We start from the raw sequence: 12,463 nt of genomic DNA, 5'->3' as shown, positions 1-12,463 counted from the left end.
TACAGATGTTCACTTCATACAGAGCCCACTTCTGAAGCACTGAAAAAAACCTGGCAAAACCTTACAGATGCCACTTACAGATAAAATAGTTGCACATTACCTAGTCTGGCACTGAACAGCTGCTCGTAAACAGCGCAGACTTCCTATAGCCTTTCCCTTCACTATTGACAAGTAAGCCATTAGTGGCAAGCCTTCGAGAGGACTGGCTAATAATTGCATCATTGTATGCTTTCCTTCCACTGAAATGGAAGGCCAAGTTTGGACAAGAAGTAAACAATGAACTCCATTAGGCAATATCTTTCTCTTCTCCTTTAACTGTTATCACCTCCAAAGGAGTGTCTGTCTTCTTTTGTTCAGCTTGTTTTGTTTAGGTTTTTTTAAGCACAGATCCAGTATACCATAAGCTTAAATAATTGCTCACATCACAGTGCTAATAATTACAAATACAAAATTACAATAATCGTTTCTTCTTAATAATTACTCATTTGCATGACACAGTAGTTAACCAAAGGAGTTTCATAAATTTTCTCTGATAACAAGTGCAGAATTATTTAGACTGGGAGCTGTTGAAATACAGTATATAGTAGAGTTCATGAAATAAAACAGAGATGCGAATAAAAGCAATAAATAGTGCTAACATACTAATGAAGGTCAACCTTTCTTCTTGACATAGCTGCAGCTGCAAAAAAAAAAAAAAAAAAACCACACACAAAAAAAACCCAAACCACAAACCAAAAAAAACCTCAAGGACACATTTGTTTAAGAAACCAATAACCATTCTGGGAAATCTACATGGGTGTATGTCTCATTCATTTCTTTAAGTGCTGGGAAGTTTAAATGTATTTGTTTTAAACAGTGTGATTTGTATGTACACTAAGACACTTCTATATTACTTGTCACTGCAGTGAGTGCCTGCAGAGATAAGAGGATCCTTCATGTTAGAATGAACTAAATTCATAAATACTGGTAATGTTCCTCTTCCGAATACACCCAGATAAACAAGAATAACATTAAATACCTACCAACTTCAGGAAATACACCTTGTTTTTTAAGAAGAACCTGTATTTGCACTGCTTGGATTCAGTAAACGCAGTCGAAAGCTGCTGATTTATATAAATTAGTTTGAAGTTGTGGTTGAGATGGGATGAAAGCATATCAGGGTGCGAAAGTTTGCAATTTAAGATGTCTGCAAGAGGATCAAGGGTTTGTGTACAAATAGCACTAACACCTTCAGAAAAAGAAGTAGGGAAAATTATTGATACATATGAATAAGAGACCACTAACAACTTCAGCTAGCTTTGTACCTTGTGTAGCAGCAAATGCAATCTAACTTCAAAAAATATTTTATATGCATTATGCACTCACACTAGATGACAGAGAAGTGTTAGAGACTACATTTACTTTTCTTATAAATACTGTAATCGTGAACTACTTTGAAGAGGAATAATTTTGAGATATTATAGTTAAAATGGGTATCTTAATTGCTTAAAATGATCTTTAAAAAGTGGCAAATTAACAGTTTTCAAATCTTACATGGCGTATAGCTTAGATGAGAACATTTGACAAATACTTCTTAAGATGATTCAACTTATTTTTTCCACTAGTTTTATTTATCATTTCACAAGTGCAATCTAACCACTAGTTACTTGGTGGCATTGTCATGTCAGGATAGCATATAGCTACCTTTCCTTTGCTCTCTATTCAAAAAAATAGCATAAAATTTTGACCATAAAATGCACAAAAGGCATCAGGAGTTACTTATTAGACAAATTTCTATTCCAGCACAAAAATAAAAAACTCTGTGTCAGAAATATTTCAAAAACGAAATTAATCTGAAATGCTTATTCAGAACTTTGGAAGCAGGAAACTTCATGATATCATTAGAAGTGTCAAAAATAACCCACTGGATTATTTTTTTTAATGAATCAATAATAAAATTACCTGTATATATTACTTAAAAACAAATATCATCACTGAAGTATAACATACCGAGTATCTGAAAGTAATCTGATTTAAAGACAAAAACCCAACAACAAAAAGCAATTATGGCACTCCTGGTCATGACTGGAGTATTAGAAACTTACGTATAATTTTGTTAGACAAAGTGGATAGAGGATACAGAAATACAGAGAGGACCTCTGCTAGAACTCCAAGAGCGGCGTGCCGGGCGCTTCAATGGAAAGCTCAAGGATAATTGTTAAATTCAAGATTAATACTAACTTTGAGCTGTTAGCCTCCTCTGCAATGCAGAGTGAAGCCTGGCTGATGCCATTTCCACAAAAGCTGACACAAAAAAAGTGCAAGTTCAGTGACTAGTCTGGACTACTCATTTCTTCCTTTTAGCAGCTTTTCATACTACAGCATTCTCTGCGTACAATACACACAACAACAGGACAAACTCAGAGACAGCATAAGTTAGAAGCTGCAGAGTGGCATAAATCTAATTAAGTTTAAGTGGTAAGACTAAAAGAATGTAAATTAGAACCAGATACATATCAGCTTCCTCCCATGCAAGTTGCACTGAATCAGACTTCCTCTGGATTCTCTAAATCCAGCCCAACATTACTACTCGGTGGAACTCAAAATTGAACTAGAGTCTTAGGCAATAGTTAACCAAAAAGAATGCATTTAAGATTAAGAACGCTGAGAATACATACTCAAAATATATTTTTTAGAAAAGCAATCAAGAGAAAACAGTTTAAGCTTTTGTTTTTTCTACAAATATATATCTTAGTTTACAAGAGGAATCCCCCAGGTCAAAATCACAGCTGAAATTATTTCCTCAAGGATTTCCACTGCTGTTCATTTTACCAGTAACGGTCAATAACTGTAGCAATCAAAACCATCATCTTTCTACAGTGGGATCAGTAAAAACCTGGTACATAGGCAGTAGCAAGGTGAACGTGAAAGAACAGCAAAACCAATATCTACTATAAAGCTAAGAGCCAGTAATACCAAAGAGCCCATCAAGGTATAAAACCTTCATTTTACAAACTTCTGAAAGAGCAAGCTACTGTTATCTTGCCTATTTGGGACTGCCTGTCCAAATACATTGTGATTGTTTACTTTGCAATTACTTCAGTAAGCTGATTATCAACAGCAGTAAATCAATTCTGTCAAGGCAATTACTTTTTGAAAAGTATATACAGAAAAACAGAACAGAGACCAAAAGAAGAAAAGCCGAATTCATCTTAAAAGATGAGTTTATGCACAGAAGCTACACACAAGAGCAGTTTGAAATCCAAAATACCATTTTTCTAGTTAGCACCTATTCAGGTTGATACCCAAGATGCATACACTTTCTGAGTGCTTACACCACTCAGGAAAAAAAACCTGACAAAGACACGTATTACTAAGCATGCAGGCAACAGTCTGATCTACACTGAAAGTTGACAGAGCTGAAAATACTGTTCTAACATTAGTTAACCCACCTTAAACGCTTACCGTGAATGTTAAAAGCAAAAATATTTCCCATATGATTGGAAACATGAGCCTCTCTACCTGCAGCTGAATCATTTGCTATGTTAAAATCCTGTACTCACCTTTTACTGGCAGCGAAAGGAAAATTAAGCGCTTGTTACTAACGGTAACAGTCTACCTCTTAATTTTCATGAACTGTGAAGGAATCTTTGCAACCCACTCATGCCCACCCAGTTACATGTTCTTCAATGAGATACTAGGGAGTGTGAGTTCTCAAATTGTCCCTAGTTTGACAGCAGTTTCGTTGCAACTTTTTGTCCAGTACCAGTGCAAATGCAATTGGGAAAAGAGGGGCGCTTCATATGACTTAAATACCTTTCCAAAATAAACAGAAATTATTCTCTCTTGTGTACTAACCAACTTAAATGCAACTTATTGGTTTTGCACATGAGGAAGACTACTTTTGAAGGGCTTCTGAAGACATTTTTCTATATGTCTTAGATTGAGTAAAATGCAAAGATTGATAAAGCTAGCATCTAGGCTGATATATAGTGCAAACACAAAGCATCTATATCCAGCAAAGCAGAGAACTAAATTTCAGACTTACGTTTCTCATCATCAGCATGTACTAGAGATGCTGCTCTCGACAAAACATCCAATGGAGTCTCCATTCCTCTCTGGATCCTGGAAAATTCAGAGCCAAAGTTTCAACGAGTAAACTCACAGAGCCCTTACCACAACATACGCAGTGGTATGCCCCTTGTTCACAGCATACACACATCAGGTTTAACAGAAGGAAGTAGTAATGAACAAGAAGAGCACCACAGCAGAAAGAATAAAAAAAACCAGGTTTCTGCTGCTCTTTGCATGTTCTGCTAGCACAGGATTTGCTAAAACTAAGTCAGTGCTGAAAACAAGGAAATGCTGGAATTGGCTTTCCCACCAACTACTCATCCAAATCAAATCAGAAGACCAAATTCTCAAGTACTTGACTGAAGCTGATGACCACTGTTCATGTACTTTGTGTCCTGGTTTCAGCTGGGCCAGAGTTAATTTTCTTCCTAGAATCTGGAGCAGTGCTATGCTTTGGATTTAGGATGAGAATGATGTTGCTAACACACTGATGGTTTTAGTATAAACACTACTTAGCAACAGCTAAGTCAAGGACTTCTCAGCTTCTGACACCGCCCCAACCAGCAAGTAGGCTGGGGGGGGTGGGGGTGGGGGAAGGGCACAAGAAGCTGGCAGGGGGCACAGCCAGGACAGCTGATCCCAACTGACCAAAGGGCTATTCCATACCATAGGGCATCATGCTCAGCATAGGAACTGGGGGGAAAGCTGCCCAGGGGCCGCCGCTTGGGAACTGACTGGGCGTCTGTCAGCAAGTGGTAAGCAATTGCACTGCGCATCACTTGTTTTATCTGTTCCAATTCCTTTATCATTTTTATCTGTTCTAATTCCTTTATCATTATTATTACTTTCTGCTTTTTCTATCCCATTAAACTGTCTTTATCTCAACCCACGAGTTTTCTCACTTTTACTCTTCCAATTTTCTCCCTCATCCCGCTGAGGCGGGGAGAGTGAGTGAGCGGCTGTGCAGTGTTTAGTTGCTGGCTGGGGTTAAACCACAACAGTTGCAACAGGGTCATCTGCTACATGTTGTAAGCAGTTTGGCCTCCCACATACCGGCCTTCCACCCCAATAAATAGCTATTTGAGACAATACCCAAAGATGTGACTCGTCTGAAGTCAAGATGACAGCTGGCTCGGCATGAGCATAAGATTGCTCGAGATCCATATTCAATAAACTTGCACCCCACACTCTCCCATGCCCAAAGTAGAATCATCCAACGCTTATAAGCCATTAAGACATTTTCATACTCATGAACATCTAGTGAAACACTGGGCACGCGTATATATAATGACACAGACAGAACAGTATAACTTGTATAATCATAATCACACCTCAGTAGCTGCTTTGCCCTGTTTTTCTCTGCTTACAACGCAATTCCCATACTTGAAAAATGAACCCCATCACATAAAAACACACGTTTCAGCACTCGGACTCGCCTACAAAAACCCATCATGTTACAGCTCATATAAGCCTGTCAAAGTTTCACACGAATGGCTTCAAAACTAAAAACCAAGTTCCTAATATAAAGTTCCAAAAATATGAAAGGGAAAGGAAAGAAGAGAATAACATGTTGTCGAGACGCTTTTGTTGAAAAGCCAACAGCTTATATGTGTTTTTAAATAAGGTGGCAACAGCATAGACAGAACTGTTAAGAAAACAAGTGGAGAAAGAAACCCCAGGACTGCTAACAATTTTGCTGGGGTTTTTCCCCACAAAACTAGCATGCTATCCTGTCATAAGAACTGTTTACTGTAACCTACTTTACAGTATGATCTTAAAAAAAAAAAAGAAAAAATGGTAGTGGCAACTACAGAAATCTCAAACACATGTATATAGACTTAACAATAAGCATATGTTTGGGAAGCAATTTCCTTGACTTTGCACTATAAATAATAAACCTCGCTATCCTCCCTCCCTCTTCCTAAATAATGTCAAACACTTTAAAACTAATCACAGATTTGAAAGCGTAAGGAAAAGGATTCTTAAAGTATTTTTAAGTTTAAAAATATATACTTTCAATAAAGAATTAAATTCACTCTTGTTTCCATAGAAGTGTGCAAGAAGAAGAGACATACTTGAAATAATTAAGTATAGCGCTTGAGGATAAAACCACGAATTCTCCCTCCCTGTCAGAATTAGCTTTTGCTCAAAGAACAGTATCCTAACTAAACTTATAAAATCAGTTAACTCTTTAATTTTAAAACAGTGTACGTGGGCAACAGGTTTTAGAAAACAAGATCCCAGATTCTTATTTTACTAAGCCTGTTTTCATTAAATGTTTCTTTGTGTCACGTTTGGCCACACTTTCTTCCAAATCAAAGCAAAGCTCTGAAAGAGAGTGTTCACTAAAGAAGCCTTCAGCATCAGTCCACTTTGATCCCTTAGACCTTGATGCTTGGTTCTTTTCCTGCTTTTTGTTTTCTTAGAGTTTAAATTGCAGCACTTTATTTCTCCCCAGACTACTGATTACTGACCCTCTCACACAAATTCCTCTAACAGAGTGAAAATTAAGTTGGAAAAAAAGATTAAAATATGTCTGATCAGATCCTGCTGCTACACCATACTGATGGCTAACTCATGACTAAGTACTAACCAGCTTTGTCCTAAATTTCAGACAGTAATACAAAGCTTTTTGGTCAATTCTTTAGGAAAACCCTCTTGGTAAAGAACAATGCAAAGGATATTAGGATGTCTTTTATTGAAAACAAATTGCTGTTTTCTTTAAGTTTTTCAGTAATATTTGAATAATGGGAGTAGCAGATGCCCAATCCCTTTCCAGAACATGCTCCTAGTAAGAGAATTAGCCAGTGACAAAAGTCCTTACTGAGAGGAGGGAACAGGAACCAAGTCTTAATTCTATTCAGGAAATTAGACACTTTAAAACCAACTTCACTAAAACTGCCTTCAATGTAGTTTTGTAGCTTTGAGTATTATTAAAGCTCATATCATGAGTGAACTGCAAGAAGTGTTTCCCTAATAGCTAAAGTCTTGGGAAGAATGATGTGTTCATTCAAGAGCTTCTTTGAAGGGATGCTGTCAACACAGGGATCTGCACATGCCAGGGTGCAATACCATACACGTTGTGATTTTTTTTTTTTTTTTATACACCCTGAACACATTTACAGTTACGAAAATTTACCTTCAAGGAGCTATAAACTTCTAGATTATTTTTCAAACAATATAATTTATAGATACAGGGATATTTTAATCTAACAAGTCAGGGATAACAATTGGGAAAGAAATAAAGGTTGCCCACAGGAATCTTCTCTTAAGACAGTTCAAAGCTTAAAAACCTAATTCTGTCTCGGCAAGGACACCAACTGCTACAGCTTCTCCAAAGCAGCCTTCAGAGAACGGTCCAGTCATCATCCTCGAAGGAGTCACCTTTCAGAAATGAAAGAATAGTTCAATTTCCAGGGTTCTTAAAAAACAAAAACAAAAAAACCCCAACCAGTTAAAAAGCAGACTTCTGATAAAAGCCAGCTAATTCTCTGTGTGACACAGAAACCCATCTATGCAGCAGAAACTAACCCAGCCCAAAGCGACATTTTTGTGAGTATCCCCATAAAACCCCAACACCCTAGCTTATGTGCACATATTGCTCTACACTGAGATCTCACAAGAGAAAACAAGTGACTAGTGAAATACAAGTCCACAAACTTCACTTCCTCTGGATAGTTCTAATTTCCTAAGCATCTTACTTGTTTCAAAATCTTAACTGTTAAAGACAGACAAGCCAAAGGCACTTTAACAAGCGTTCAAGATATTTTTATCTACCGTAATTTCAAATGTTAGTTTAATATCTTACTCAGACATTTTATTTATCAGTTATTGCTTCCACTCAACACTCCCCTAGTCTATCATCTTGCCTACGCTGGCGCGAAGAAACATTCTGAAAAAACAGTAAAGACATAGAAGGTAAACCATAAAGATACAATGTCTGAGAGTTACTAATGAATGAAACTAAATGAAACAAAGTTACTAAACACTGATCCACTTGTAAGTTCTTTTAGGCACATTTGAGGAACACACTATTAGTGTAATAAAAACATTTTTGGTTGGTTTTTTTTTGTTGAATTATTTTCCCTCTCCTTTCCAAGCTTTTGCAAGTTCCTTGCACACAGAGTACCCTCAGCTTCACAAATGGCTGTTAACATGTTTCTGAAGACTACAGAGAAATTAAAGCTTTTGAAAATGAACAGTAAAGTGATTTCATGGATTTATACGGCACCTTCCAAGCACCAGGGAAAGCAGGTGGGGAAAAACCCTAAAGTTGTTTGCTTGAAACTTAAGTAAACAGGCAGTAAAGAAACCGGCACCAGAGACTAACTACAGACTGAACAGTAAGGCATTTATTCAATCCCACAAAAATTATTATTCACAGTGCCTTATGTCAGTAAAGATTTGAAATAATGAGAAGAACTTTATTTTTTTAAAAAAATGTGAGGAAAGTGAAGGGACAGAAAGTGAAGGAGAAACATGAAAGATTATGTTTGCGGCAGTAGTCTCCATTATGGAGACATAACGGCTTTTGTCTAGAACAGATCTTAATTAGTAAATGAAGTAACAAGTTAGATGACAGAAACAAGGAAAAAGTTGGGTGATCAAAGCAAAAGGCCTGCACAAAAAACGCACGTGCTGTGCAGATAAGAAAAATCAGAATAATTTAGACATTAGTTTGGATATAAAGATCTAAAGAGAGGTCACAGTCGTGAAGATACTTGGATTACAGGTCTGACTGACCAACAGAATAGCAGCATTGCCCAGAGCCATTGCCAACACATTAATAAGAAACATCTGAAAGCAGACACTAATAAGAGTCTCTCAAACTTGTTGAGTGTGAACTAGAGATAGACACCTACATGATGCCAAGGAGAGAGAAAGGCTGAGCCATTCAATGATGCAGAGAAAAATCCAGCACTTGAATTCATATGTCTGGTGAAATCACGGAGAGAAGGTTGGAGGAAGAAGAGAATTAATAAACAAAGCCCATTACAACAATGAAAAAGTGAGACAAAAACAAGACCCTCGAGAAACAACCAAGAGCGTGGACTGAAGTAATGTAGATAAACACAAGTGTAGGGAAAACAAGATTAATTGAAGAGCATGGTCAAATAGGCCAAAAGCAGCTCACATCTAGGAAGACACAAATACAGCACCTCCCAGTCAAATTCATAACCAGAAGTACCTAGAGAAAGAAACTCTAGCTGATTTTATGGAAGCTACACCAAAAAGGCAATCCAGACACAACTTAGCAGCACAATCTATTGTCTACTGAGGAAAGGAAGATAAAGCAGGAGTTTGATGCAAACTGGGTCAACATCTTTTATTTTTTTAAGATAGGAGTAAAGCATATTTGTACTGTGAATAACCATAAGCACATTGCGCTATGTGCCCGCAGTAGCCACAATACGTTTAAATTCCTTCAACTGCACTTAGATCAGAGCTGCTACTTGTGGATACAGAACTCCAGTGTTGAGATGCCCATGCAAAACATTACCTGTAAGCGCTCAGTTTAGATTGTGATTACCATGTAGCACTGATCATCCTTCTACCTTTACAATTCACAGTCTTCAGGTTCAGTTCAAGCTACTTAGCCAAAGGATTCACAGAAATACCACTTTTTTTCCTTTTGGGTTTTTTTTTTGTTTGGTTTTTTTTTTTTTTAATGAATTCATCCAGTACTTTGGTGGGCTTTTTTACCATGCTTGTTTTGCCTGTGGAAAATGTGTTTGAACAGGCAAATCTTCAAGCAGAAACAACTTAATGATTTAACTTATCACGCAGAAAATTATAAGCTTAAAGCAAAGCTTTGGCATTTTACCTTGTGCTTTTTGCTTTCTTGTTGCTTAAATCCATGAAATTACCTTAACAAGGTAAGATTCTAAAGAGAAAGCTATTAGCAATGGTATTTGAACTGAAAGGTAAAAAACATAAGAAATTGAAAGATGGAAAAATTTAACATGACCATGCCTTGTATCTGCAAGATCACTCACTCCATCCTGTATGTTACACGTTCTGCTGCAGACATATTATGAAACATCTAACCACAGTAAGAAGAACTGAACCAAAACTACCTTTTATAATAGAAAACTTTCAAATGTATGAAAACAAATTAACCTTCTCAGCATCTCCACATTGTATTAGTTATCAAAGCTACACATACTGAAACAAGAACCTCCTGATGTTTTATAACGTGAACACACTTCTCCAGTTAGCATGCCCCAAAGGTCTGTATCAATGACTTTCCATCCTGTTTTAGCTCCTAGCCACGTTTTATACTACCAGACTGTCAGATCTACCCCTTGCAGCACCACTTCTGGGTGCTCATCACTTAGGCACTGGCCTAATTCCTCCTCTAAAGTGGGTGTAAAAGCTACATGGTAGCTAGCACTGGTCTCACTGCATAGCTACTGAGCAGAGATAAGGCAGGCGAGCAGCACGGCATCCCGCACTGAAAACACCCTGTCCCCATTCCCCACAGCGTGTGCTGGAGATGCTGGTGATTCACCAACAACTGTTTCAGTTTCCAGTAGTTTGCTTAAAAAAAAAAACAATGAAAATGCACAGCACAGACACTCAGGTTCTACCAGGAGTCTAACGGGCCAGATCTGTGTTTTATTCTTAACTGAAGGTAATCCCCTATAACTGATCCCAAAAAGCCTTGTAGCCTGATCCCAAACATCAAGACTGTAACTGGTGTATCAATGAGATGAAGGAGAGATGTAGGGAATTTAAGCAAAACACACTCTACTTTAGAAACACCCTCACAAGTTCGCAGACATGAAAATACAAATAAAGGCCAAGAAGTTTAGAGGAGAGCCTTAAAAAAAAGTTGATCTGTTATTAAGGCAGGAGAGGCAGATTGCTGCCAGATTTTTATACAGTTTTGGATTTAAGGGCTCTTAATACCACTGCCTGCAACAAGAATTTCACTCAGGTTTCACAGCCTACAGTTTGTTCTTCTATGAGAAATGCTCTTTAAACACCACCACCCCCATTCTAAAGTTACAGAAAACCTAATCAGAAAAATTACCCTGCAGGAGCAACCCTGGAGCTCTTCATCAATTAGTCCTCTTTAGTTTCATTAAAAATTGTCCATTATTTCTCATTCCTGATAATTCTGAAACACCAACAGAGGGAGAGGGAAGTGAGCTGGCTCCACAGGGTCTCAAGTGTCACTGGGAAGGGCTGTTAAATCCCCATTCCTCGCGCCTCCAGAAACTGGGTGCGCTGGTGTCGCCACAGCCAGCTCGACTCAGAAAATTCATTACTTCTGATTACATCTGGGAAACATAAAGCCAGCTTGACTGAACCGACCGAAAATCCACTGCAAGATTAAATTAAAAGAGAAGGAAAACCAAACCAAACCAAAACAAAACGCCATTGAAAAAGGGAATATACTAGATGCAGAGACAGTGCCCTTCGCACTCATTCTAGATCTCACCCCAGGGCCCCCGCTACGATGACATCCCAGGGGGTTTCTCTGTAAGAAAGACCAGCTCCACCGGAGCCGAGGTGCGCCTGTAAGATGGCAGTCAAGGCGCTCGCCGCTCGCCCCTGTCGCCAGGAGCTTCGGTGGAGACGTCCCCCGGCAGCGCACCTGGCCCCGCCAGCGGCCCCCGCGGCCGCCCGGGCAGGCGGGGCCCGGGACCGCGGCCGCCGGCCCTCCCCCGGCAGAACGCCCCGGGGCCGGGGCCGGCCCCGCCGTCCGCCGCCAGCAGAGCGGGCCCGGGCGGGCCGCGGGCCGGAGGGAAGGGCCCGGCCGGCCCCGCCGTCCTTCCCTCACAGCCCCGCGGGAAGGGCCCGGCCGGCCCCGCCGTCCTTCCCTCACAGCCCCGCGGGAAGGGCCCGGCCGGCCCCGCCGTCCTTCCCTCACAGCCCCGCGGGAAGGGCCCGGCCGGCCCCGCCGTCCTTCCCTCACAGCCCCGCGGGAAGGGCTCGGCCGGCCCCGCCGTCCTTCCCTCACAGCCCCGCGGGCCGCCGCCGCGGCTCCCCCCGCCCCGGGCAGGCTCGGCTCCGCCGGCCCGGGGAAGTCCCGCAGCGCCGAGGGGCTGCCCCGTCCCGCCAGCGCGACCGCCCGCCTGTCAGCGCCTCCGGGCCGCCGCTCCCCGCAGCGCCCCGCGCCTCCCGCCGGCCGAGCGTCGGGGCAGCGGGGCCGGCCACCCCCGCCCGGGGCCACCTGTCCCCGTCCTCCCGCCGCCGACTTCCCAGCCGGGCTCCGCGCTCGGCCGCCGGCCCGCCCGGCCGCAGGGGCCGCTGCCCCGCTCACTCACCAGCGTGCTCCCGGGCCGGCGGCGGCGTGGCTGGGGCGGCGTGGCTGGGGCGGCGGCGGCCGCGGGCGGGGAGGGCAGGGCAGGGGAGCGGGCCGGGGGGCGGAGGGCTGTTTGTTTACTGCCGGGCCAGCAGC

At 41.2% G+C, this 12,463-nt stretch overlaps 1 protein-coding gene across 2 annotated transcripts in view; it reads right to left on the bottom strand.

Moving 5' to 3' along the window:
* The window catches only part of VGLL4 (vestigial like family member 4), a 91,066-nt gene extending 78,617 nt beyond the window's left edge, over positions 1-12,449 (bottom strand). Inside the window, exons 1-2 of one of the 2 annotated variants that reach the window (XM_056338402.1) lie at positions 12,330-12,449; positions 4,028-4,104 (exon numbers count right to left, since the gene is read on the bottom strand). In XM_056338402.1, the coding sequence (XP_056194377.1) occupies positions 4,028-4,091 (64 nt within the window). In that variant the 5' untranslated portion in view covers positions 4,092-4,104; positions 12,330-12,449. Of the gene's footprint in view, positions 1-4,027; positions 4,105-11,089; positions 11,573-12,329 lie in introns of those variants that run through there. The other variant, XM_056338400.1, reaches the window with a different exon arrangement.
* Between the last annotated feature and the right edge of the window lie 14 nt (positions 12,450-12,463).

This window comes from Falco biarmicus, chromosome 4, assembly GCF_023638135.1.
Source record: "Falco biarmicus isolate bFalBia1 chromosome 4, bFalBia1.pri, whole genome shotgun sequence".
Lineage (NCBI taxonomy): Eukaryota > Metazoa > Chordata > Aves > Falconiformes > Falconidae > Falco > Falco biarmicus.
Note: the sequence above shows the minus strand (reverse complement) of the source record. Positions and strands in the feature narration are given on the sequence as shown.